This window comes from Colias philodice, chromosome 6, assembly GCF_061535455.1.
Source record: "Colias philodice isolate Cphi_HAF_F1 chromosome 6, ilColPhil1 Martin Lab GWU primary, whole genome shotgun sequence".
Taxonomy (NCBI): Eukaryota; Metazoa; Arthropoda; class Insecta; order Lepidoptera; family Pieridae; genus Colias; species Colias philodice.
This window is the reverse complement of record NC_143091.1, coordinates 3,532,389-3,560,184: the sequence shown is the minus strand read 5'-3', so window position 1 is coordinate 3,560,184 and position 27,796 is coordinate 3,532,389. Positions and strand designations below refer to the sequence as shown.

At 34.5% G+C, this 27,796-nt stretch overlaps 1 protein-coding gene across 2 annotated transcripts; it reads right to left on the bottom strand.

Annotated features, from left to right (window-relative positions):
• Window positions 1-82: 82 nt before the first annotated feature.
• LOC149487584 (uncharacterized) lies at window positions 83-26,370 on the bottom strand. Of its 2 annotated transcripts, XM_089696171.1 has the most exons (58): window positions 25,812-26,370; window positions 25,423-25,591; window positions 24,937-25,111; window positions 24,533-24,636; window positions 24,077-24,220; window positions 23,572-23,689; window positions 23,235-23,310; window positions 22,207-22,274; window positions 21,617-21,656; window positions 21,508-21,534; window positions 21,136-21,247; window positions 20,407-20,531; window positions 20,234-20,284; window positions 19,822-19,933; window positions 19,610-19,734; window positions 19,473-19,523; window positions 19,246-19,357; window positions 18,944-19,068; window positions 18,808-18,858; window positions 18,616-18,718; window positions 18,207-18,331; window positions 18,068-18,118; window positions 17,861-17,981; window positions 17,536-17,660; window positions 17,381-17,431; window positions 17,201-17,303; window positions 16,989-17,113; window positions 16,848-16,895; window positions 16,664-16,772; window positions 16,253-16,368; window positions 15,316-15,366; window positions 15,134-15,236; window positions 12,280-12,401; window positions 12,042-12,092; window positions 11,854-11,899; window positions 11,129-11,367; window positions 10,812-10,826; window positions 10,587-10,704; window positions 10,119-10,261; window positions 9,990-10,040; window positions 9,558-9,669; window positions 9,205-9,332; window positions 9,050-9,100; window positions 8,860-8,968; window positions 8,550-8,683; window positions 8,411-8,461; window positions 8,171-8,282; window positions 7,959-8,089; window positions 7,722-7,772; window positions 6,913-7,647; window positions 6,682-6,828; window positions 6,475-6,602; window positions 6,126-6,239; window positions 5,978-6,036; window positions 2,432-2,541; window positions 1,855-1,984; window positions 1,383-1,473; window positions 83-749 (listed from the first exon to the last, which is right to left on the bottom strand). In XM_089696171.1, exons 1-58 carry the CDS (start codon window positions 25,876-25,878, stop codon window positions 528-530), a joined length of 6,483 nt encoding a protein of 2,160 aa, XP_089552297.1. In that variant the 5' UTR covers window positions 25,879-26,370; the 3' UTR covers window positions 83-527. The 2 variants fall into 2 exon arrangements, with proteins under 2 accessions (XP_089552297.1, XP_089552298.1); XM_089696172.1 differs by lacking the exons at window positions 23,235-23,310; window positions 23,572-23,689; window positions 24,077-24,220; ... (2 more) ...; window positions 25,423-25,591; window positions 25,812-26,370 and adding an exon at window positions 22,829-22,903.
• Window positions 26,371-27,796: the final 1,426 nt, after the last annotated feature.

The window sequence follows — 27,796 nt, the reverse complement described above, 5'->3', positions numbered from 1 at the left end:
CTGGGTGATGTAAGTAAATAATTATATGAATAATAAAAGTAATAAACCTCGTTTTATTTTAAAAGGCAAATAAAACACCTCATTAAATCGAAACTCATATATTTCAACAACCATTACAAAATTACAATCACAAATCAAAAACATGAAACACAAGAAAACTCACTAAATAAAAATAAAATAGATCACAATCGTCTAATGTGGACTCAACCACGTATCACGAGAAAATACAACCTTCTTCGTCACCAGTAGGTATGACACTAGGCAATAAAAAAAAATCAAAAAACTATAACGTTTAGATGTAAGAGTTCTGTTAGTCGTTAATCATTTACAACACTTTGATTCAAAACCAATCTGTTAAGAAGTCACACTAAATAATTATAGTAACATCAACAGCAGGTTTTTGTAAGACCAACAAACGTCTATATGTAACCGCCGATTTACTAAAAGTGCCTAAAGTCAGATCGTTTAGTTCTTGACCAGGAGCAGCTCATAAAATATCGATTTAAATCCCTCCCTACCCAGATCGTTTAGTTCTCCTTAAGCACGAGCAGCTCATAGCAGTTGAAGGCAAACGGGCGTCCGTATATAACCACGTGGCAGCGGTAGTGCGGCGCGTGCACGGCGCCGAGCAAGTGCGACCCGCGGTAGTGCACGCGGCCCACGTGAACCCCTGGCGCTATACGCACCGCGCGAGCGCCCACTTCCCCCGCGCGCCATGCTAGCCATGTGACCTCGGCGTTACACATTACCTGGACCGCGGTTAATGTTAATATATTATAGACCGGGAGATATTGACACAAAATTTGGAGTCATTTGTAACAGGACGTACAGTACGCAAAGACAAAAAGAAAAATGATGGTGTGAACGCTGGTACCGGCGGCTAAGTCGCGTGGGCGTTAGTCGAACTCGTCGGAAAAAAGCGAAATATCTCGCGGTCTAATATGATTAAAATTCAGTGATTAGAGCAATGGTTGAGTGGATAGGGCAGATAAATTATAAAATCTATAATTATACAGAAAAAAGCGTGCAAAAAAATAAAGACTAAGAGCTAGCGCGCACGAGCAACTTTGTCTCCGCAACTATTTTGTCTCTCCCACCCATGGGCTAGTATGAAAGTGCGCGCACGTAGCGACGCAACTCCCCATACAAATTCATGGGAGAGACAAAATAGTTGCGGAGACAAAGTTGCTCATGCGCGCTGGCTCTTACAAATTATCAATTTATCTGATGAATTTTAAAATGATGACATTAAAAAAAGCCTTCAAAGCAATTTTAGTACTTCGTAAAGTTCGTGAAATTGATCCTTCAATTTTTTTCAAAGCAAAGCGAGCTAGAGCATAACTAACGATTTAATTTCAATATTATATAATTATATTCTTTACCTGATACTTCGTATAATGATGTACAGCACCATCAGCGTATAATATGCAGCAATGCTTCGACGGGTGCAGAGCGGCAGGAAGTACGTTGCATCTGTAAATATAAGTACATCAAATTGTCCGTGCTACCAATGTCGATTCCCAAACACGCTACTGCTACTTCTATCCCAGTATCCTCCACTCATCTGTGGAGCAAACAACTTTTTGAAGTGAAACTTCTTTATCGGGGTTGGAAAAAAATTTAGTGTAACATTTTTTCGTTACGCGTGACATTTTTCCGTTACGCGCCATCTTTTTATTATCCCTACCACGCGTGATTCGATGTATTTCTGTAAAGTTGCATATATGTAGTAAATTATTTTTTGAAAAATAAGGTCATAAAGAAGTTTCACTTCTTACGTGTGTACACTAGTACACGCACACATTTTTTTCGTGATGTCGTTACCTAGTGTAACTACTACCCCAGTACCCTCACCTGTGCGGCGTGCGCGCGACCCACGTGACCTCTCCCTCGTACACGCCGGCCGCCACCGCGCCGCTGGGCACGGCCCCGCACGCGCTCACCACCCACACCGGCCCCGGCTGTTTCCACGCGGGCAACCACTCTAGATATTATAATGTGGAGACATTAATATACACATAGCTTTAAGCCCGCGTTTTCAAAAAAAAAACCCGCATAGTTCCCGATCCCGTGGAATTTCCCGTATTTCGTATTTATAATATTATTAGCGGTCCGCCCCGGTTTCACCCGTGGTACCTACATGTTTACGTTCTTTTTTCATAAAAACTATCCTATCTCTCAAGTTGGATCGAACTGCACATGGTCGAAGTGCGAATTTTATTATAATCGGTTAAGTGGTTTAGGAGTCCATTGAGGACAAACATTGTGACTGTGAATATATATATAATATATTAATATTATAGTAGGATAGGATAGGATTACATAATGTGGAGACATTAAATAATGTGGAGGAAGGAAGGTGGAATTCCTTCATCGATAAAGTCCCGTATTAACACCACAGAACATATATATACTCATGATTAACAATCACCTGATATAATTTTCTTATGCTTTTGTTCCCAGCAAACCTTAAGGTGCGTATTGTATTTCTGCCAGTCATCGGCGTATTCTTGAACTTTCTTCTTGAAATTCTTCCACCGTCTGTAAAGTATTATCACAGTGTATTATCATTTGATTTTCTTTCCAGAATTTCTTTTATTGATAAAAAATACTCAGGACATTATTATAATTTTACTTTCGAATTTAAGGGCTTGGTCTAGTAGTGCAAACAAATGCATCCTGTCATCCTATATGTAAATAATACAAATGTACTAAGGGAAAGTTGCTCCACTTAATTTTAAAAAATTAAATCATTCGTATAATTTAATATTCGTAATAAGTACCAAAAATGACAATTTGAAACAATTTTCGTGAAAATTACACCGGGTGATTTTTTTATCAGTACACAAAATTTTCGAATACTTTCTATTGATATCTTCAACTTCATGTTTATATAACTGATCAACTTTTACAAAGAAATTTGGACGAAATATAAAAAATTTGGAAAATCCAAAAGTGCACGCCTCATAATTTTTTTTAATAATTATTTATTAATTATTATTTTTGTTTATTTAATAACAATTAAACCACATCGAATCAGACCCTGAAAAATGAAAGGGTTCTATTCCTGAGCATACTCAAGCGTAAGAGAAAAAAAAAGACTCGATTAGTAAAGTATTTCGGTCGCTATCGTGTTAACAAGAAAATCCTCCGCACATACAGACACACGGACGTCCAAGACAGAACTTTTTTAAACTGTTTTTTAACTAGTTTAAATAACAAAAATGACATCAAAAATATCATGAATGTTAAAAATAGTGTTTTTTCTTAATATGTGTGTGTATGTATTATCTTACAAGTGCAATGTATGATACATAAAGACATTTTAAGTTTGAAAAATCAGATGTTTTGTGCGAAGTGACAGTAGTACCCACCTCAACGCTTCGCTTATGAGGCGTGCAAAAAAATAAGCTTTCCATACAAAATGCATAACTCTATACATTTTTTTCGACCTAAGTTTCTTAGTGAAAGTTGTTCAGTTTTACTAATAAAACGGATAAACAAATTTTGTATTTAATAAAAAAAATGTAATGTTTGTGTTAAAAAATTATAAAATAGAAAAATACGCAAATGAAAACAAAAGATATTTATTACTGACTAGCTTCCGCCCGCGACTCCGTCCGCGCGGATGTCAGTCTTCGCGTCTTCTACAGATTTATTATATTATGTATAATATATAGATTTATATTGATAAACCTAATAAATCTTTTGCTAGCATTCTGATGCTTTATCGGTTGCACTGGATTTATCTCTTTTTTTTCAATCGCTTGAATGATATAGGATGGGTCCTTGATGGGCATCGAATGCTGAAGTCTCGAATCAATCAATTCTGACAGTAGGCAATTTATGTAAAATCTTGATAATGGTCCATCATTTTATTTTGCCTAAACGTTACATACTTTTTTATATATTCTATTTTTAACGAATGATTCACTCCAGTCCAAACAGCAAATAAGCAGACTTCTGCTTCTGCAACGTTTAGTTGTCCCTGAATTTGGAAAAAATAGTCATGATTCTTATCTATGACAAAAGTGTTATTTTTTGCATTGTATTTCAAATATTAAATTTTTTTTAACCGCATCTTCCGCATTCATGTCTTTTGTCGGAATTAGACATTTAACTTCTACTAGTCCCATTTTCCCTTTTTGATATGGGAGTGTATAAAGTAAATTTTTTAGATATTTCTCGTTATACTTTTAAAAAGTTATTATTGTCATTTTGCTCATTAGGTAAAGTAATTTCGATATCAGTTTTAAGTTTTTTGATACCTGCAATAATAACGTCATAATCGCCTGCACATACTTATCGATTACACCCTGTATACAATCCACCATCCACATTCATAATGTTTTCCTGTCCTCCTCTCCTTTACGCTGTTCACCGATACATTTTAAATGAGTAAATCTGCTACCACTGAAGGATGTTTCATTGTGATCAGCAAATTTTCACCACTGTTGTCGATTATTTGTTTTTCATTTTTAATCAGCAATTGGGAATCATCAGTTTTGTTTTTTGCAGATTGGTGATGTACCCTAACAATACGTCGAAAAGGGAAAGCATCAACGAATTATCGTTTTCGTCTTCTTTTTTTATTCTTCGCGTCTCTGTTACTTCTGTTTGTTTAGTTCTCAACCCCACTGAATTTTGATGATGTGATGATAATCCATTCGTTTTAATATTGGTACTTAGAGTTGGTAGACTAAACTAGAAATGGTGGACAAAATTTGTCAGCGCGTCTGTAAGTTCAGAATATAAAACCAACATCCTGTATTTAAGTTACAAAATTAATAATCAAACAACATGCCGCTACGTTGAAAATGACTAGAAGAAAAAATTAAAACACCTCGGATCAATTTTGGAGTAAACAAATCATTTTCCCCGTATGGGGATTTCCCCGGATGAACTTGGGAAGTTCAAGTTCTCAATACAAGTTTATATTATATTTCGTATTTCTCAAACGAAAAATAAACATTTTTGGAACTTCAAAAAAATTATATTATAAGAAAATTTATGAGCTTACTTTAGTTTTAAAGAAATATACATCCCTTTACTGACACCCCGTAAAATAAAGAAATTGTTGCCAATCACCTTTGCAATCTATTTGGTTTCATTAACTTTATGTTCGAAGATAATTTTTTTTCTAGTAGTTACACGCGTATTTTTTTCGTTTATTTTCCATATCGAAATCAAATGTTTAAAAATACGAATATTTGCACGAAACTAAGATAAAAATAATCAATTAACAAAAATATTAAATTTAATGAAGTAGAGCAACTTTCACTTCGGTATGAAGGAAAATCGAGCGTAGAGCACACGTCAGAACGCTCCGGCCCAAGGAGCGCGACTAAAGAAATTCGCTAGGATTTTTCCTTATTATTTTAAATATTTTTTTAATATTTAAAGAATTATCAAAATTCAAAAAAAAATTTTTTTAAAGGATTAATACTCATTGGTCTTCAACCAACTCGAATAAATTAATGGAAAAAATAACTTTTAGCAGTATTTATCAATCGATTTTGTGAGGCAAAAAATGGGAAATTTAATGAATTTATAACGTTCTAATTAAGAAAATCATAAGTTTTTCGGCAATTGTATTCAGCAGTTTTTAATAACGACTATATAAGGATAATAATGCGCTGATCAGATTGTGTAAATTGTAATCGGTTGCAACGTAGTGAGTGCACAAACTTAGCTCGAAATGATTTTGGGGGAAAGAGACTTATCTTGAAGGCCTGATTAAGGTAACATAAAGTATTTTTATAAATGTGAAAAAATTCACGCGCATTGCGTATATAACACTAATTGATAAACAAGAAAAAAAAAAATCAGTTTATCATTTCATTAGCCGGGAAAAAATTGTCAAATAACTTGTTGAAAACGCAATTTTGCTAGACTGCAGCCTTAATAATAATAGAATAGTACTTCCAATTCATTTAGACTCTAAATGATAAATTTTAGAGATACTAATGATACTTACAATTCATATAAAGATACATCCGTGTTAGCTTGTTGTTGCAATGAATCTGTCTCCTTAATCTGAAATATTCTTTGTTACGTTTTTGATGTTCAAGATTTTGAAGATATTTCAAAGAAGAATAAGTTAAAATGTTATACATATTACGTACTACGAGAGTAAGCCAGTGAGTCCACTTATTAAACATGTCAATAATATCAAGCATTTCTTGTTGGCATTCCATGTAAACATTGGTCTTGACGGTGTTTCTTGTAGGAGACACGATCTGTGGCCATTTCAATAACGATTAGTCCGAAAATTCGAAAGACAGCAATATCTCAGAAATTACTAATTTCTATTTCAAAATAAAAATATAAAAAAAGCTTAGAGACATTGCTTAGATTGCCAATCGGCCATCCGATCCTAAAGCACAGTTTATGAACGATATTTGTATGTTCTTCCAAAAGAATTTTGGCTCTTATTTTGAGAATCAAATTAAATAATAAAGATTCCCTTTTAACCTGTTTATCTCTGTATCGTAAAGCTAATCGAAGAGTCAGAAGACGACTGAATTTATTATATTGTCTCCATTGCAACGCTTCTGTAGCGACCCTTCTCTGAAAGCCTATCCAGTTTTCTTCCGGATGTCCTAAAATTCAAAAATATTCAAAATATAAGAAAAGTTTCTAAGGGTATTTTAATTTTTTTAATTTTTTTTTTAATCATACCTGTTGGAAGAGGAGACTGTTGTTGGTAAGCAAGTGCCCGATCAATGTTTTCTTGAATCCAATCTCGCCATGCTTGTACATTCCACATGAGGCTGACCATCATTGCATGCCAATCGGCCATTCGATCCGTTGTTACAATTGGCGCTCCTGATTTGTGATGTAGAAGGATAAATAACAGAATTATCCGAAAATTAAACTAAGATTATGAGAATAATTGGATGATAAACTTACTTGTATTGTGTGCTCTCGGCACTTGATCAGTTTTTTTCATCACACTTAGCGGCTGCACATTCATGGATGGGACATTTTGTGAATGCACTTCAGCAAACATTGTAGTCGGAGATTGCCAGAAAAATGGTAACGTTTCTTTATCTCGCGAATCCGCACTTTGCGGTGTATAAAAGGACGGGGAAGATTCATCCGTCTCATGTTTGACAGGGCTCGGTGATATACTTTCACGTAATGCAAGATTATTTTCTTCATACACTTCGGTAAAGAAGCGCAACGGGGAGGATAATGGTGATCTAGTTGCATGACTTAGTGAGAGATGCAAGGGAGTTTGTATAGAATCAGACGTTGGTGTGGATAACTTCACTGGATTTGTCTGAGTGGGCATCTTATGAGACATGGCGGGAGTGTAAAAAAGGTAGGAAGCCGTGGTCGTTTTTTCACATTCTTCCGTCGGTTTAGCCGCTGGACATATTGCAGTTTTATTTTTGGTCCCGAGGATTGAACTGATTTTTCTCGGACAAGGAGTGATAGTTATATCGATTCCAGCAGTGTGTGCTCGGGAAGAACCAGGGCTTGCATGTATTTGCTGGCCAGGTGCCAAATCTGACAACGCTTGTGTCGATATATGCCTGGAACACGTACAGCAAGGGTGTGCGACTCGACGTAAAATCTCATCGCACCATAACTCACATTGGACGAATACATTCTTCATACATTTGCATACTTGAATAATTTCTGAAATTGTATAAAGGTAAATTAATATAGAGAACTCCGGATCTTCTCCATCAACCTGGAAAAAGAGTACTTACGTGGTTCCAAGAAGTGGACGGCTAAATACATTGTTGCATCTTCAATAACATCTGTAAAGAGAACAATTCAACAATATACGTATTACGTAATAAAGCGTAGAGTGAACAGGTACCTTCTAGGGAAGCGCGTTTCATCTTAGACCACATCAGGCGAGATTGTGGTCAAGCACTTCCCTATCGACAATAAAAAAAACGTAATTAAAATGGCAATAGTATTCAATCTCTGAAAGAATTTACCTTCCATTAAAGTAGAAAATTGATCAGGAGTGCACCGGTGCATTATATTGCGCAGTTTTATTTGAATTTTCCTGACAACCACCGGGTCAGCACTCGGTACACTCAATTGATCGGCATTTTTCGTGCGCAGTCTGAAATTGTATAGATATAGTTAATAGTCTCTGTTAAAGACGTAATTTATTTGACATGTATTTCAAAATGTGGTAACATACAAATCTGCTCCTTCTCCATAAGTTTTGCGAATCTTGCCATGTCGAAGGAGAACGTTTCCGCTGTGTAAATCCATTTGTTGTATCAATACCTTCAACGCTTCTGTTTTCTCACCTGAAAGGCGATAGTCAAGGAAGGTATTTTATTGTACTTGTTCTAGATCCATAAGTATCAAATTAATTTCTCGAATAGCGAAACAATTCTTGGCGCACAGAAAACTTGTAAATTTTACAAAATCTTACCTTGCAGCATAATATATGACACTAGAAGCCTTGTAGATTCTGTTATTACTCCTGAAATAAGACGATTTCGATACATTATAAAAAGTATATCAATGATTATTTCCCTTTTGTATCATATAGCTACGCAAATTTATCTCACCATCAATAACATTTTGACTGTATCCACTAGCAGTTACGTTGGCCATTAAGGCCTTTAGCTTTCCTTCCGTCGTAGATTGAAGGGTCGCATCTGACCGATTGATTTGATCCGTAAATGAGGTTAGTTGACGTAAACTGAAAGATTTCGATTTTTCATTTATGAAGATTTTATAAATAGCAACCATTTAATTCATTCTAATCTAATCCTTATCTTTAGTTTGGATTGGTATTATATCTGTATTCTTTATTATTGGTATTGCACAAAGCATTACAATAGATGCGATGTTTCAATTGATGAAAATGAAACTTACTATGCTGCAGAATCTTTATAAGATTTAGGAATTTTTCCTTCAATGAGAAGGCTATCGCCGGCTGCTTCCATTTCATTCAATAGTGCAACATATGCTTCGATTTGTTCATCTATTAAAAAATTGTTAATCTTATACATATCTATTTGTATTACTTATACATTTGGAGAACTTTTATCAATTTTAATCATACCTGGTTTAGTCACGTGCGCTGATAAGTAATTGGAAGCTTCATTTATGTGATCTGAAATTAAATACATATTTTATCACGTATGGAAAATTCAGCAACTTTTCATCAACTAGACATTTAGAAATTAGAAAATTATTATAAAGGTCGGTAATTCTAACCTTTCATTGCCGACGTTAATTTTCGAGCCATGGAACGGCACCGAATCATCTCTTCTAGCTTTTTGCACAAGTAATATGCAACTTGGGTACATGGTTCGTTAATTTCTAGCGACGTGGCTTTCTTCAATCTGAATATAAAGCAAGATAATTAGGTACTTATTACAAAATTATTTGTCTATCATCTCTATTCTCTATCTATATACAAAATGTATGTTTTTTTGGCTCACCAGCACCTATCAAGAAGTCTTTTAATTAATTGAATATTAATTATAGAAGAATAATCATCTTTTTACACTGTTTTAATAAGCACATCTGCACAACTTGTTGCCTATCAGAAATATGTAAGTACAAACCTTTGCGCAGCGAAGAAATACGTTTCTGCGGCTCCATCAACTTCAATAAGTATTTCATTACCGCGCTTTTGCATTTCAGATATCAGAGCTTCTCTAACGAGTGCCTTATAACCTAACGAATAATTGAGTTTAAGAAAGTGATAAATAGCAAAACTAATTATAAAGCCACGACGCGGTTGGCGCAGTGGTAAAGTAACTGCCTACTGAGCCAACGGTCCCGGGTTCGATCCCCGGTCAGGGCAAATATTTGTGTGATGAACTCAATTATTTGTTCTTGGGTCTGGGTGTTATTATCTATATATGTATTTATTAAATATTATATTTATCGTCGCCTAGTACCCACAACACAAGCTTTAATTGAGCTTATTGTGGGACTAGGTCGATTTGTGTAATAATGTCCTATAATATTTATTTATTTATTTGTATACTTACTTTTGGTAACGAAATATTCCGATAGAATCCGGGAAGATTCAATGACGACATCTGAAAATGTGATAAATATAAAGAAAAAGTTTATTATCTTAATAGTTCATATTATTTGGTATGAGATTTTGGTCATACCTTGCATAGCATCATACATTTGAGGTGGAGTACTTTTGCTGACGAGCGTGCTTAACTTCCTCTCAAACTTCTTATGTAGGCGTGATGTGTCCGCTGATTCCTTTACAGCCTTATCCACTTTCATCGGTGGCTTCATTGATAGCCTTAAGAAATATGAACAAATAAAAAACAACGTGTGTGCCGAACACACGTGTCAGAAGTGAAACTTCTTGGCAAGATTCAAAGACACCAAATCGTCGCCTTACTCCATAACGTGACGGTATCGTCATGACCCGACCGTGAAATTTTACTCCCAACGAAAAAAAGAAGTTTCACTTCAAAAAATGTTAAAATGATTTAATAAAGCCATTTTTATATTCAAAATCACTCATTTGAATACATGAAGCTTGTACTTGAAGTTGCTAATACCAAAATAATTAAATACCCACAACTAAATATACAGAGTATCAAGTAAAATCTGAGACCAACCATTCAGAAGCCTGTGAATGCGATAGTTCAGTGTGCGGTTGTTTGTAGAGGATTTCCCCACCTTTTGCTTTCAATTGATTGTGCAAGATCTGCAACGCTTGATCCCGTTCCGGGTCCTCTGATATTTTATTATAACAAAACAATGTATTATAATAAGCACCTTACACAATATAATAATAACCTTAATGATACAAATCATCAGTAAAACATGTTAAAGTTACAAACCTCCGGCTTCGAGACCTGAAACAAAAATAATGATTAGAAATCGAAACGTTTGCAAACAAGATGCTCGCCCTGGTCCCGCACTTCTAGAAGTTTTTTTTAGTTAGTCAGATTTTTTTATCCAGTATCCTAATTATAGCGGAGACAAATCCGACGAAGCAAAAGTCATCATGCCGTACTTGAGTTATAAGTGACGTAACTAAACTTTCTTAGGTTTAAAATAGAATCCGATAACATTCACGTAAAACCATACCCAGATACACAATAAACCCTTAGACAAAATTAGTATTCTTCCAAAAAACATTTGTCCTAATAATCACCCTTTTGCCTCCTCTTAGCAGCTTCTAAACGCCTGAGCCTCGCAGCTTCAGCCTTGCGTTTCTCTTCATCATCAGACTGTCGTCCAGTCGCTTCTATTGCGGTTTCTCTTTTACTCTGTTCAGAAGTCTGTTCTGAACCCGTAGTACCCGTAGCTTGTGCATCTTGCGGTTCTTGCCCTTGCTTGTCACTCGTGCTTGTGGGCAAAGATTTTTCATTGGTTGACCCCGCCAAGGTTTTCCTAGTGGGTTACCCAGGGATTTACAATTTATGTGTTTTATAAAATTATGTGAAAAAATTGCGACAAATAAATAAATTTTGAATTTGATTTGAGTACTGAATTAAGGTATATAAATATGTACCTAGGTACGTACATATTGTTGAACTATGTAATGGTCAAATTGTGGGCATATAATAAATTAATATTATTCCCTCAGCCCCCGGAATCACAGACACAATAGATGGCCCGATCGGGCCGCTCGGTGGTCAAGGGGTTATACCACAAGAATTGTACATATTTAAAGGTACTGTTAAGATATTCATAAATACCTATAAGTTATTGGAAATTGAAATTTTATACATTTCAAAACAAAGGCCGATGCAAAATAAACTGAAAGTTATTTTAGATTTACTATACATAGCTTTATATTAAGTATCAATCTTCAGAAATAGAAATCGCGCTCAAAAAATTTAAATCATAATAATCCAGACAATAACATTTTCTTACCCTATTGTCGCATCCATCGCCGCAAGAGCTTTTGCATCCAGACCACCTATATAAAGATGAATTTTATAATACAATCAGATTTACTTAAACATTACTTATTGAATTTAAATTAAAATATGCAGAGGTGTAAACAATTTATTTCAGTAGCATTTAATCAGCAATTCGAATTTCGAAAAAAAAGGACTCACATTCATTTGTAGCAACTCCAGAAATATATTGTGTAGCTATATCCGAAGTTTCTGTAAATTGAACACGGCAAAGTTAGGGAGTAGCTGGTCAGATTATTCGTATGCTTCTTATCAAATTCATATGAATTATTGTAATAAAATGCCTTTACATTTTAATTTTCTTAAAATTAGATCTATAATTGTCATTCACACAACCTATTCATCTCATTTTTTTAAAGAACATTAAAAAAAATATTACCTGAAGCAAATTTTTTAGCAGAATCAGGGTATACTATAGGTACCTCCTTCATTTTAGAAGAAACCTTGTCTACGAGAATAGGCGAAGGATGCTGCCCGCCGAAATGATTTGCATTGGAAAGCCTAGAAAAATATTATCCATATTCAGTACTACATAATAAAATATTGAACATATTATATTATAAAAATATTATTTTATTCGAATATTATTGATACAGCCGAAGAAAATTCCCGTGTAGTTGCAATTAAGTTTAAGATAAATTAATTTATTCTTTATTGCGATGAGTGTGTACATGCCCTGTGATTGCAGCGATAACTTAACGGAATTTACAAGTACGCTAAGCGCGATGAGCGCGGTTGTCGAAAGCTGTGATGTGCAAATGGTTTATATGCTAGGCGATTACAATGCTCATCCAGACTCTTTGTTTGGACGGGAACTTGGGGCTTTCTGTGAGGAGATGGACTGGCGCTGCTCTGACATTGATATGTTGGATATGCAATCGACGTTTACGTTTATAAGTGATGTGCATGGGTCAGTGAAGTGGTTAGATCACTGTGTCTGTACAATATCAGCCTCGCGCACTATTGTAAAATGTGAAATCCTTTATGATGTATCATGGTCTGACCATTTACCTTTACGGTTGTGCTGTAAGTTTGACATGAATATTCCGCCACCCAAAATCATTATGAGTGATAAGTATGCGCCTAATAAAATAAATTGGGGTAATAGATCCCTACAACAAATTAAATCCTATGCCAAATTTTGTGAAAGTAAATTAAAAGATACAGAATTAAAATTAGATTGTCAAAATTGTAGTTCGTATTGTTCAAATAAAACACATTTAAGTCTTATAATATCAGAATATAATAGAATAATTGACATTTTGCAGCAAGCCGCCATATATACATATATAAATAAGAAACAATGTAGGAATAAATGTATTTTGAAGTGGAATACTCATGTCAAGAAATACCACAAAGAAGCTAGGGCGTATTTTAAACTATGGATTATAGCTAATAAGCCTCGTAATGGTGAATTGTATCAATTGATGCGGTCGTCAAGAAATAGGTTTCGATCCGCTTTAAGAAAGTGTCAAATGGGTCAAGAACAATCCAAATATGATTTATTAGCAAAGTATCACACTAATAAAAATTTTGTAAAATTTTGGCGTATCACAAATTCATGTAACGGGACTAGGTCTATCCCTAGTACTATCGGTTGTGAAAGTAATTGTACGAAAATCGCAAATAACTTTAAAATGCATTTTCATGTTGATTCATTAGCGGTGAACAATTTATATTCTGGAATTAATTTTTGTAAACAGGTAGATTTTGTAATTAAGGATGTTGATGTAGTAAGGTCATTTAGAAGTGTTAAGAGAGGTAAATCCTCTGGCCATGATAAGTTAAATATTGAACATTTAATGTATGCAGGACCCTCTCTGATCACAGTATTAACTACTTTGTTTAATTATTTTATAAAACATAACGTATTGCCATTGGAATTTATGAGGACAACAGTTGTCCCTATAATCAAAAACAAAATGGGTGATCATTCAGATGTTAATAATTATAGACCAGTATCTATAGCAACTGTATTCTCAAAAGTATTTGAACAGATTTTGCTACCATCTTTAGAGAATAAAATAAAACTTAATGATAGACAGTTTGGATTTAGGCCTAATGTCTCTACTGATTTGGCTATATTTTCTTTAAAAAATTGTATTGCTTATTACACAGAAAGAAAAACATCAGTTTATGCATGCTTTCTCGATTTAAGTAAAGCGTTTGATCGTGTGGTGTATGATAAATTATGGGGCAAGTTGCAAAGGTCTGGTGTGTCAGATAGCATTATTCGCATTTTGAGGTTTTGGTATCAAAATCAACAGAATGTAGTAAAATGGCAAAATTCACCCTCAGATACCTACGTTCTAAATTGTGGAGTAAGACAGGGTGGTTTAACCTCTCCTTTGTTGTTTAATTTGTACATTAATGACCTGATTGAGGAACTGAGTGCGACTCATGTCGGATGTCATATAGGAGGATTTAACATTAATAACCTGAGCTATGCAGATGACATGGTTCTCCTCAGTCCCTCAATCAGAGGACTCAGGGTGTTGGTGGGAATCTGTCAGAAATATGCAAGTGAACATGGGTTACTTTATAATGAAAAAAAAAAAGCAATGTTTTAGTGTTTCGGTCGGGGCGAGGTCCTGACAACGTCCCTCCGATATATCTTAATGAAACAGAGTTGGTTAATGTAAATAAATTTAAATATTTGGGGCATTTCGTTACCAGCACTCTGAGTGATGACGAGGATATAGAGAGGGAGAGAAGAAATCTATCAGTTAGGGCAAACATGATAATAAGAAGATTTAAAAAATTGTAGTAGGAATGTCAAAAAGCTATTGTTCACAACCTACTGTCAGTCATTTTATACAAGTAGCTTATGGGTGAAGCATACACGATAAACAATGAACACATTTAGAGTACAATATAATAATGCATTCAGGATGTTCATGGGATTGCCACGTTTTTGTAGTGCATCTCATATGTTTGTATTATACAGAGTAGATGATTTTTATGCTATAATAAGGAAAAAAATTTTTTCAATTAGGGATAGAATTAATAAAAATGATAATAGTATTTTAAAAGTTCTCAATAATGTACATAATTTTATCAACAAAAAATGGCTTGTAACTCTTAAATCTAAAAATAAGTATATGTAGTTTTACTAACACTAGAATAAGTACTACTAACAATATATGGGCAATGCTGCCTGATACAAATAAAGAAATAAAAAATAAAAATAAAGAAATAAAAATAAAATAATAATTAATACAATTCGTACTAACATATCGGCAGTCTGATCGTGATTCTTTGCAAAATTTCCAATTGTTAAGAAATCCTTGCCATTTCCTTTCTTTAATCCATCGTGTATAGCTTGCATGGCTTCGCCTATAATTTGTAAAAAGTGTATTACAATTTAAAAGTTTCCAGGGATAAAAATAAAAATAAAAAATAGATTACTACAAACCTCGTCCTTTAATTGTATCAGACAAATATGCCGCACCTTCTTTAGTTGGATCTAAAATAAACATCGTATTTGATTTAGGTACACATGTGAAAATTTATAAATTGCATTTATATGTTATAGCTGAACTATCAATTAGTTTCATGAACATGTAATTTATCAACATGAACATGATTTATAGTAGGGGAGCCCAGGATGCTAAATGTGGATTTACTCGAGCGTCACGGGAACCTATTAGAATTGGTAGATTAGACCATAGCGAGAAAAAAAGGTCCTATAATGTTTTCACTTTTAGCGGTGGGGAAGGGTTTTTTGATTTTTTTTAATTTAAAAAAGAAAAAAATTGGCTTGGAAATACTCAAGCGCGTTAGATATTGATATTTTGCATGCTCCAGGACGTCACTGAAAAAAAGTATACGTTAATCTGACGATTTAAGTGGCGATTTAATCGCTATGAAGAAAGGGTAAAAAATTAAAGTAATATTATTCGGGCGCGTCAGATTAATATATGGGGGGGTTAATTACAATATAAGAAGTCCCCATTTCGCTAATCTGACGATTCGAGCTCAGCCTTAGGGAATTATGGATTATTCAAATTTTCCAGCGGGGCCCCTGAGCGCACCCACCAACCATAACTGCTCATATTGACTAGAGGTACTAATGAATAGCTAAGGTACCGTCCCTTATAGTAATCTGACGCGCTCGAGTAAATCCCAAAATCCCCTCTTGGCCTCCCCTACTATTATAAGTGGTTTTTCAATCATTTTTATATCCTTTGAAATAGAAATATAAATTATTTATCAATTTTCAATGCCAAAACCATACAGTACCTGAAAGGCTATCGCGGCATGATATTTTCTGTATATATTACTAACCTAACTATATTATAGATTTATAAATGGATTACATGTACTTACAAATATATTTGCGTTAAATTAACCTTTTAGGAGATCTTGCAATTTCTTCTCCGGTATAACATTTTTCACTTTCTCCAAAAGTTCACCCTTGAACTTTTCATCTTTAGCTGTGGTCACACCAACCGGAGCGTCCATTATTCTACATAGACAAAATACCCACATTTCAGCCTTATATATATATATATATATATATATATATATATATATATATATATATATATATATATATTGACTCTTATGTTCGAAGCAATAACACTACAGGGTCTAATTTTAAGGGATGTTTCGTTTGAGTAAAATTTTCTATCTAATAGTAAGAGTACTTTCCCTCTAGATGGTAGTACAAAATTCTATCTATAAAAAATGTTCCTGAGAAAGAAATGCTAACAGCTCTTTATATTCGCAGTGCTTTAGAAGGCTTCAGTTATTAAACTTACTCTTCACCCGCTTCGGTATATGTTATTTTATAAATTCCCGACTGGCCCAATATTTCATCACCTTTCCTTGCCATAAGATCCGCTAGCACACGGCGTTTTTCAAAATCAGCTATAAGAGAACGACTAATTAGATACTTTCAATATCTACAGTAATGATAAATTTACTTCATAATTCATTACTTACTTTCAGGTAGAGGAGATGCCAGAAACTTCGATACATCGTCTATGATACCTTAAATTTAATGTTTTTTGTCATAATTACAATGTTAGTGATAACTTTACGGAACGGTAAACGATACATCCTTGTCTAATCTAAATTCAATACCTGGCATTACTTTCCCATATTCTGGTTTAGGTTTAGACGATACCAATGTTGTTAACTTTTCCTTAAGCATTTCATAGATTCCCTTATCAACCTTCTCTGCAGTTAAGCTTTTGCTCAACTCTATCCTACAATGTCATTAAAACGTATGAAAACCGCATCAAAATCGGTTCATAAAATAGATTCCTAGTGGCAAAGACAAACAATTAACAAACCTTCTAGCTCCATCATTATAAGTTTGTTCATAACCTTGCATGACCCCAAGAGGTGCATCGCCTTGTCCCTTCATTAAATCAACCAAATATTGCAGAGCGTCACCTATAAATGATTATAAAAAAAAATTATCAGTAATTAATCTGTTAAGTTCTAAACGACAGTCTCAAAATAATCCTTACCTCTTTCAGTGCCAACTTTAGCCAAGTGTTTTGAAGCGTCTTCCATTGTACCTAAAATACATTAATACAATTATATAAAAAAAATTACTATCCCATATTCTTTCCCCTATCAATTGTTTAAATAAATTAAATTCATTTATTGAAGGAATGAAAACCATGTATTTCGCCGGTTAATGTCGGAGGAAGTCTAGTGGGAACTCCTCTTCGCATCTCTGCTGCGATTTCTTGCTGAAGATTTTCACATTTTGGATCCTCTTCCAATGGACCAGCATGTCTTAATCTAAAATATTTAAAAGCTATGTAAATTTTAATTTTTTTTCATACAGTTTTTTGAAGTGAAACTTCTTATGCGCGTTGAGAGTAAAATTTCAAAATTTAAAGGCGAAGATTTTGGTATTTTTGAATCTTGCCAAAAAAAGTTTCACTTCTGACATGTGTGCTCGACACTGTCTTTTTTATTTATATTTTGGTGTCTCTTACACGTCAGCTCCGTCTGAATAAGTTTGACCGAAAGCTTTGTATTTAAACAAAAGCCTTGTTCCGAGCGATTTCTTTACAGCTGCCAAAAAGTTAAGAGGATATCGTTCGCCAGCAACTCCACCTAAATATGTGAAATTCATCAATATGAATTCTGACGCTGTTTATTTCAATTTCAAATTAAAGTCAATGGTTAAATGATTCACTAACTGCGTAAAGCGATTCCTTGGGATAAAAATCTTGCTGCATCTTGTACCATTGCTGAAATTGAAATAAAATTTACATTTTATTTAATAATTTGCGCGTTTATACCTTGTATAATTAGTTATTATTAATACAAAAAGGTAACCTTTCATAGCAAGTTTTAAATTCGGTGGTGTGGACTTTTCCATATCTTTGTTCAAATGGTCTTTAGCTTCGTCTGCGATATCTTTTACTGGCATGAAAGGTACAACTATGGGTGCCGTTTCAATTCTGGGAATAAATTATTACCAAATGTAATACGAATTCATTTGTTCTATTTAATTTACCATTTCTTGCGTTTATTTTGTCCGTGTTATTTTACCCGTCTATTAATCATCCTTCCCCTTTTTAAGTTCCTTTATTATTTAGAGACGTTAACAAGGCAGCATTGTGGTTATCTGAGATATATTTTTTTGTGGCGGTAATCTTCTATTTGGTGGATTATAATTATTGACGCCAGCAAAACACAGATATTTGTTATAACAATAGCTAAAAATTGATTTAAATTTCCTTACTCTTTTGCTCCTACGTCGTACGTCATGGTATAATTCGCTCTTTTGGCTACTTCGTTCTTGGGATGACTTTTCATCATTTCTAGTAGAGCTTTCATGGCCTTTTCTTCATAAAGAAAGGGAGAATAATTAGAGAATTCCAGACAACTTAATATTCAGAAGCCATTTAAAATGTCATGCAAAATTTTAACAAACCTCTATCTCTGATAAATGCAGATAAATAATTTGCACAGCGACCAATCACCTCTGGAAAAAATAATTTTGAACACTTTTATATTCTATTTTTATTTCAAAAAATGAAAATTTATCGTTTTGTAAAAATATCTATAACCTTCCATGTCCTTTTTTAATGCTTTAGGAGTCGCTGTGTCGACTGCTTTATGTAAAACTGGTATGAATATTGGTGCAGTTTCAGGATCAGGAGTTACGCTAGTTAATCCAGGAGCAGATTTTAATCTGAAAAAACAAGTTATGAATAAATAAAGCTAACGCCACAGAAACTCATTTTAAGGTATATTAGAGAGACGATAATGAACTGAATGATTTTCATGAAAATTGCTTTGACATAAAAATATTTTTGGATTAAAAGTAAAAATGAAGACTATTCAGTTTCATTGTATATATTGTACTAACGTATAAGCTGCAGCAAATCGTGTAGGTAGAGGAGGAAATTCCGGAGTAAACGGTTCAGCGCCATTTCTTTCCAATTCTTTTATAAGTAGATCAAAGGCTGGACCACGTTCAACTAAAAATAAACATTTATAGTCAATACATAATGATTTGCAATTTACATATTCTTAGTTAATAATATGTATATAACGAAAATTGGATTATAAAGAAGTGTTCAAAATATTACTTACTTTCATCGATAGCACATTGGGACAGATACTTTGAACAAATGTCCAATGTTTCTGAAAAATAACAATTTCGTTAATTAGTATAATATTACCATTCATATTGACAAAAGAGACATCAACATCTTTATTTCTGTTCATACCTTTCATATCATCTCTTAAGTCTGCTGGTGTTTGTCCTTCGACTAATTTCGCAAGGGCAGAATGTATTTCTTGTGATAAATTAGGATCATCGTGATCGCTTTCTAAGCCTTTTGCATTTTCTAATCTAAAATCATTAATCCGGAAAAAAATTTAACGTTTTAAATAATTATTTTTTCAATGACTGGAAAATAAAGTGAAACTTGTCACATACTCTGTAGCTGCTTTTCCGTAGGTTCTTTTAGCTTTTCCCTTAACGTACAGTTGTTGGCTAGATTTTGATTTCATTGCCTTTACTAGGAGTCTAAAAGCGGGACCTTTATCCTCTAAAAGCAAATTAAATTATGTGGGATATCAGGATTTTTTAAGAGCGTATACGCACTATGCGGGTAGCCGCATTGCGGGTAGCCGTCCGGCTGACCGCAAGCACAATTATGTACGTAATATTCATTTCTATGCGCACTGCGATGCGGCTACCGCAGACCGCACAGTGCGCATAGAAATGAATATTACGTACATAATTGTGCTTGCGGTCAGCCGGACGGCTACCCGCAATGCGGCTACCCGCATAGTGCGTATACGCTCTAAGAAGCTTTTTTATAGATTCCAATAAGAAAATAACTTACTGTTGTATTCAGCATGTTGAGACAAATAGTTTGAGCAAATTTCAACCATATCTGAAATAAAATTGTATCAAAAAGAAGAAATCGATTTCATTAATTTTACGTGATTTGGCTCAAACATACATATATATTACCTATACATTTAAAAAGTCTCATTTATAGTAGCGTAAATTTACCTTTCATAAACGGTTTAATATTGTTAGGTGTGCTTGGTGTTACCGTTTCAGTTAGATCTTGTTTGACTTTATTGGCCAGAGTCGTGTTAAATTCAGTTGCATTAAAATCCGTTGCTTGTTTTAGCCTGCAAAACATAATGAACATAACTTAGCTCATATTCTCGGTAAATATTGTTTAGCAACAAGTGATCAATAAAGTTGCTGGAAACGTTGTATTCGGTAGAAATTTCAACATGATTATCAACTCTGCAACATGTTGATAGCCACTCCGCTCTTTCATTCAACTTTGTTGCTAAACAAATGTTTACCATAAATACAGAGCTTGGTAGGTTTTTAATGAATGAATGAATAATTATTTATTGTGCACCGCATAGAAAACGATTTAAACCGTGTACAGAAGCGGCCTTATCGCTAGCAGCGATCTCTACCAGGCAACACAAAAAAATGAACAAATCCATACTAATATTATAAATGCGAAAGTAACTCTGTCTGTCTGTTACTCAATCGACAATCACGCCTTAACCACTGAACCAATTTGCATGAAATTTGGCATAGAGATATTTTGATACCCGAGAAAGGACATAGGCTACTTTTTACCCCGGGACATAGGATAGGTTTTATCCCGGAAATACCACGGGAACAGGAACTATGCGGGTTTTTCTTTGCGCGGGCGATGCCGCGGGTGGAAAGCTAGTGAGTTTATATTTTATTGTGTGTTGTAAAACTTACTCATCTGCTCCTTCCGAATATGTTAAACTAAACTTTCCGTGTTTTAATAAATTAACATCCCCTTTTGAGTACATTGACTCAGTTAAAATATTGAACGCTTCGAGCATTTCTCCTGTAAACATTTTAAAAACATTATACAACTTGCCAGTAACAAGGTTTTTGACGTGACAACGTCTTATAATTCGATGGAGCCGGCTGCACGCACGAAAAAATATGACTCATGCGGCGTTACCTCGCTCCGAGGCGTTCCATGTAAGGCTTAAAGTGCAAGCGAGAGCGCGGAACGAGCGACAAAGAAACACAATCGGACGTTGTCACGTTCAACTATCATCAGTAAACCGACTTTACAGACAACCAATTTTTTACACATACCTGTAAATTTTAGATACGCGGGAAATGCTGTAATTAAAAGAAATTTGTTTATTTAATTATATATCAATTTAAAATCAGAAATCAAATTACGAAGTTAAATGGTACGCACGTCCTTGCAGGAGACCACCACCACCTCCACCGACTCCACCCTGAATAAAACATAAAATCATTGAATTAAAGAATATAACAATATTATTATTCAAAATATTCAGGAAACATCTTTCATTTTGCGGCATAACAACAAATGAACACTTAAATGATAAAAAATTAAAATTCATTTTAATAATGAAAGATGTTTCGTAAAAATTATACTGAAAGTAATTACCTTAAGTGTTCATTTGTATTAACCCATGGTAATAACACAATTGCATAAAAAACAAAAATAGACACGTAGTAAAAATTTTGCTATTTTTATTTGCTTTATCATTCTTTACATAGTTAATTTGGCTTTAAAATGCTTCGCGTTTTATAATTTTGTAATGTCACTAAATTCTGCAGAAATATTTCAAGTAGGTGCTGTTGGCGAAGGTTTGTCATTTACAACTTCATTGAAGACTGTTTCAGAGCAGTTAAGAAAACGTTTTCCAGAATTATAAGTTTTAATCCCAATCGGTGCATGTTCCTGTGGTTACAATGGATTACATATTTATTTTACGGCATTTAGTGTATTAAATAAACTTTTATTTATTTTATGCTTACCTCTCCCATCATATTAAGGAAATCATCTGCAAAGCCCGCATCACCTGCCTCGTCGGCTCCTAAAACATCTGCAAGAAAAACAATATCCTACTTAGTATATAACCATGGTATATAATAAAAAAAACATTTGCTCTAATTATAACTGAGTCTCCTTCTTTTTAAGTCCATATTTATGGGCCCTTTTCACAATGGGCAGCGTTGGCCCAACAAATGATCGTCGATAATTGCTGCTATTACGGCGATTATGAATCTACAATGACAGCCCATCATAGATACTTAGGGCATTTACACTATCGTGATTACTCACTACTCGTCCAACGCTGCCCATTGTCAAGAGGCCCTATTAGATTTATTGCTTCCATAACTTTGTTACACATGTACGTAAAGCTTATAGACCGATAGACACAAAATTTCGAGTCATTTGTAACAGGATGGCGGTTCTACAGGGGTCTTAGTACGCAATGAAAGAAAGAAAAATGATGGTGTGAACGCTGGTACCAGCGGCTTAGTCGCTATTTTTCCGTCGACTTCGACTAACGCCCACGCGATAAATGACTCGAAATTTTGTGTCAATATCTCCCGGTCTATTATACCAAGTACTCCAAAGATCTTCAGAAGTTACCTTATTCTTTCTGGACACTAGATCTTGAAGTCTTTGGCGTCGCTGCAGTAGAATTTCCCGCAGTACTCGTCTTGCTGCTAGATCCTGTTAAATCCGAACCTCCTTCCATTGGCCCCTCAGCGTCAGTCTTTTCGACTTCTTTATAACAATTAGAAACATACCTTTCAGTAATATTTCCCAGGATACAGGAGTAATTAATAATTAATAGGGGAAGTTTGAATTTGTAACAATTGTTAAAATCGTTAGCTTTCTATGCAGATTTTGGAAACAACTTTTTAAAAACAATTGACACAATTTCAAACGCATGGACTTACCTTAAAGGTATGCAGTAAAGATCCATTTCGTTGAAATTGCTGCCAATTGCTATTACTAATTTGTATAAATAATTTGTTTAAAATTTATTTACCTTCGTCTTCATCGAAGTCCATCATGAGCATCCTATCGTCTGACTCGCAGAGGATTTCATCGATCCAAACGGCAATCTGGGCATTAAACAGTAGTTAATAATTACATAGGAAACTTCCTTTTTCATAGATAGTATTATTAGATTTTTTTGCATGTGACCCGTAGCTTGCCTGATGGCAAAGGAACATCACCACCCATACTATATGCTTAGCTGCATATTTGTCTTTTTAAATAAATTATGGTATAAATAAAGGATTGATGACAAGAATATCAATTTTGAATAACACATCATTTTCTAAGTACCTATTAAACATTTTATCCCATATATTTTACTGTACCTTATCAGCCATTTCCATCATGAACTTCGCTTTAGGATGAGTGCAACGTCGCGAAGGTGGCTTCGTGTGCATATAGGAGCAGATGTCTTCTAGAATTATGTTCGACAGTCGCAACATGCTAAAACGACGTGATATTTTATGAACATTTTAAAAGATGCTACAAGTACCTAAGTTATCTGAAAAATTTCTAGTATGAAATATAAACATTTTCTTTGCTTTCAGGTAAGTTTCCCTTTTCATACCCTATCTTTACTGAAAAAAGTTATTTTAAATTTTAACCACGATTTTAACCGCGTTAAATTAAATCCCAATAAAACAGATGTCAAAAGACAGTATGGGAAACTAGTTGTGCCCCGCGGTTTTACCCGCATTGCTGCGCCCCTATTGGTGTTATCGTGCTAATTTATAGCCTTCCTCGGTAATTGGCCTATCAAACAACAACCAAACTCTCCCGCTTTATAATATTAGTATGACTGTATCAGAATCATGTCCATAATAATCTCACCCATCAGCCAAAGCGTAAGAGCCCGGTTTGGACAGTCGCTGCTGGATGCCGCGCGCAAACGCGACCGTCGCGTTTCGCGCCCAAACGAATCTCTTGTCACCGCACATTGCTAATATGTCCTTCTTTATGTCGTTTACTTTCATCCTAGCCGAAAAAATATTATTATAACCCTACTTTTCTTTATGTAGCAGCAGCTTCTGGCCACTTTGATCGACGCCCACAAAATGATTAAGGAATTGCTTACAGCAATAAGAAGGTTCCAATTTCTATATATATATGAGATAGTATACTTAATACTTATCTAATACATAATATTCATTCAATGCCGATGATTTTTTAGTGCCTAATATTACCTGTATGGTATCTAGGTAATAGGTATGGGTATAGCCTATTAGCCATTAGGTATCATGCTCGGTACAATTTTTAAGTAAAATTATAACTACAATGACTACGTACTTCGTCACTTTCTTCTTGCTTTTTCTGAGATTAATAAAGTATTCGTAAGCTTGTTCTGGCTTGAACGGCTGATCCGCATCTAGCATTGCACGCAGTCGGGCAATCTACAATAGCCACATTTTTATTGGTTCAATTTGTGGAATATTTTTAAGTTATAACACAGAATAATAACTACCTAGTAACTATCCTTAGTTATAGTTTTAAAAGTATAATAGTAAGTAAGTATAATATTATCTGTGGGTATAGTAAATGATATAATACAATTAACTACCTTTAAAAAATAATACATTAAATTAAACGCTAGCTAGGTATTTCAATTACTTATATTATTTAAATTTGCATTTGCAATGAAAACGACGATATTAAAACTTGATACATATATAAAATTCAAAAAGTATTCTAACCGTATCAGCCGGAAGTGTATTAGCGTATTGCCGCCATAAATAAATAATGCTGCGTATAGGCGGTTTCGCCATTCGCTCAAGCCTGTCCGTCAACACCGCGCCATGCCGGCGCAGACAGCGGGCATGCGCTCGCGCTGCGCGTCTTGATAGTTTAACGTCGGTTGCTTTTGGTCCCCTTTGAAAGTTCAAATTATTCAATAAAAAAGAGCGTGTGTGCTGAGCCCACGTGTCAGAAGTGAAACTTCTTTGGCAAGACATACCAAAACCTTCTCTAAAAATTTTATTCTCAACGCGCGTAAAGAAGTTTCACTTCAAATTCATCATTACATAGTTTACTCGTTATTATATATTCTGTATATTCATCGTTAACATCATAAAAATAATTTAATCGATCATGACGATTATAGCTGTTATAATCTAATAGTTCAATGTATACTGTGACGAAAAAAATATTAAGTAACAATTATTATTGTATAATCGTTTTACTTAGGCCTTGCCGGCTTCGGGGGCGGTCGAACTGTTTGTTTCGGAGTCGACTTGTGCTGAACTCTTAGATCTCGACCGGCCATGATTGTGTCCGCAACTGAGGGTGGCACTGTTTCCGTGGCGTAGGGAGGATACGGTGGGAAACCAGCACCAGTCGCTGCGGGCGTAGCTATACATGAATAAATATTAGTATGCTTCGTAATTGATTGGTATAAATTTCAGATATGTTACGGCAACTGCCTCAAGGTGGCCTCAAGTAAGTCACAACGCAATGGATGGTTCTGTTCTAAACGTAAACTAATTTATTTTTGCTAAGTTATTCCTGCTTTGTTGCTCTACAGGTAATTTATTGACAAAGAATATAATATAAGCAATAAATCAATAATTACCTTCGCCTGCTTCAGATGGCCCCATTTCGCTTGGAGCATAATCTGTAGATGGTGCACTATTAGCCATTTTGGGAATTTAAATAAAAGCTCAGAAACAGTTAATATTGTATTGTTTATAAATATTTAATTATGATTGGGCACAACTTTTGCTTGTCCTGTTGACGCGATTGCATTTTAAAGAATGATAAACAGAATTAACTTCATTTTTCATAAAGAATTCTATGTGGCCAGTACCTACTTTGAAAATCCAGCATAGATATTAAAACTCTTTTTTGATATCCTTATCAATTATTTTACGTGGCTTAGGGTAAATAAAATATATAAAGGTCTTAATAGGACTTAAGAGCATTTAATGCTCTAAGTAATATGGTCTAAGATCCAAATATAGGTCGACCTTCACCGGCGTGATAATAGAATGAGACCAATTTTATAATAAACTAGCAGTCCGCCCCGGCTTCGCCCGTGGTACATAATATTAACGTTTTCTCTACATAAGAACCATCCTCGTACTTCAAGGAATATAATAAAAAAAGAATTATCAAAATCGGTTCAGCCGTTCTCGAATTATGCGCTTACCAACACATTTTGCGATTCATTTTTAGGGTTCCGTAGCCAAAATGGCAAAAACGGAACCCTTATAGTTTCGTCATGTCCGTCTGTCCGTCTGTCCGTCTGTCCGTCTGTCACAGCCGATTTACTCGGAAACTATAAGTACTACAGTGATGAAATTTGATGGGAATATGTGTTGTATGAACCGCTACAAAAATATGACACTAAATAGTAAAAAAAAGAATTGGGGGTGGGGCCCCCCATACATGTAACTGAGGGATGAAATTTTTTTTTTCGATGTACATACCCGTGTGGGGTATCAATGGAAAGGTCTTTTAAAATGATATAAAGTTTTCTAAAAAACATTTTTCTTAAAGTGAACGGTTTTTGAGATATCAGCTCTCAAAGTCGTAAAAAGTATGTCCCCCCCCCTCTATTTTTATAACTACGGGGTATAAAATTCTAAAAAAAATAGAGGTGATGCATGCTAATTAACTCTTTCAACGATTTTTGGTTTGATCAAAGTATCTCTTATAGTTTTTGAGATAGGTTGATTTAACTGTAATTTATTATATTTGCTGCTACGGAACCCTTTGTGCGCGAGCCCGACTCGCACTTGGCCGGTTTTATTATATATAAGATTTAGTGTATTAAAAATGGGTTTACTGGGAAAATCCTGGACAGGATATTTTTTAATTAATTATTAAAAGATCTTTTATTTTCATTTTTTATTAATTGCAGTTTCGAGATAATAAAACAATTTTGTAATAAAACAGTGCTGACATAATTTTTTTTTTTATCATCCTATAAAGTGAAAGTAACTGGTACCGACATTCCTGTTTATACCTGCCAACCTAGCCGTTTGTCCCGGTAAATATTAGAAAACGACTATGACTGCACATTCTGTAGGTTTCATACATTAAGTCTATTATAATTTTTTTTTATTATCTTGATACTGCAATTAATTAAAAAAAATGTTTTTTTTTTAATTCATTAAAAAAGGTCCTTTCCAGGATTTTCCCAGTCAACCCATTTTTAATACATTTTTTAATAGACTAAATCTTATATATAAAAATGAATCGAAAAATGTGTTGGTAAGCGCATAACTCGAGAACGGCTGAACCGATTTCGATAATTCTTTTTTTATTATATTCCTTGAAGTACGAGAATGGTTTTTATGTAGAGAAAACGTAAATATTATGTACCACGGGCGAAGCCGGGGCGGACCGCTAGTTTATTATAAAAATGGTCTCATTCTATTATCACGCCGGTGAAGGTCGACTTATGTTCGGATCTTCTACCAATAGGTAGTCAATTTACATTTTCGTAATTTTACTCTCTTTGGAGGGAAAAGCAGAGCGTGTGGGATTCTTACCGGCGCGGCGCGTTGGCCAAAACAAAGATAGATCTTGGTGCTGGTGTTTTGTAAAATCCTC

What these genes read in the sequence shown, in the direction of transcription:
- LOC149487584 (XM_089696171.1), bottom strand. Translation starts at nt 25,878, where the DNA reads ATGGCTAATAGTGCACCATCTACAGATTATGCTCCAAGCGAAATGGGG. An exon ending in TATTCGGAAGGAGCAGATGA is followed by an intron (nt 20,532 to 21,135) that starts GTAAGTTTTACA and finishes TATGTTTTGCAG; the next exon opens with GCTAAAACAAGCAACGGATT. An exon ending in TACGATACAGAGATAAACAG is followed by an intron (nt 6,240 to 6,474) that starts GTTAAAAGGGAA and finishes AAATGGCCACAG; the next exon opens with ATCGTGTCTCCTACAAGAAA.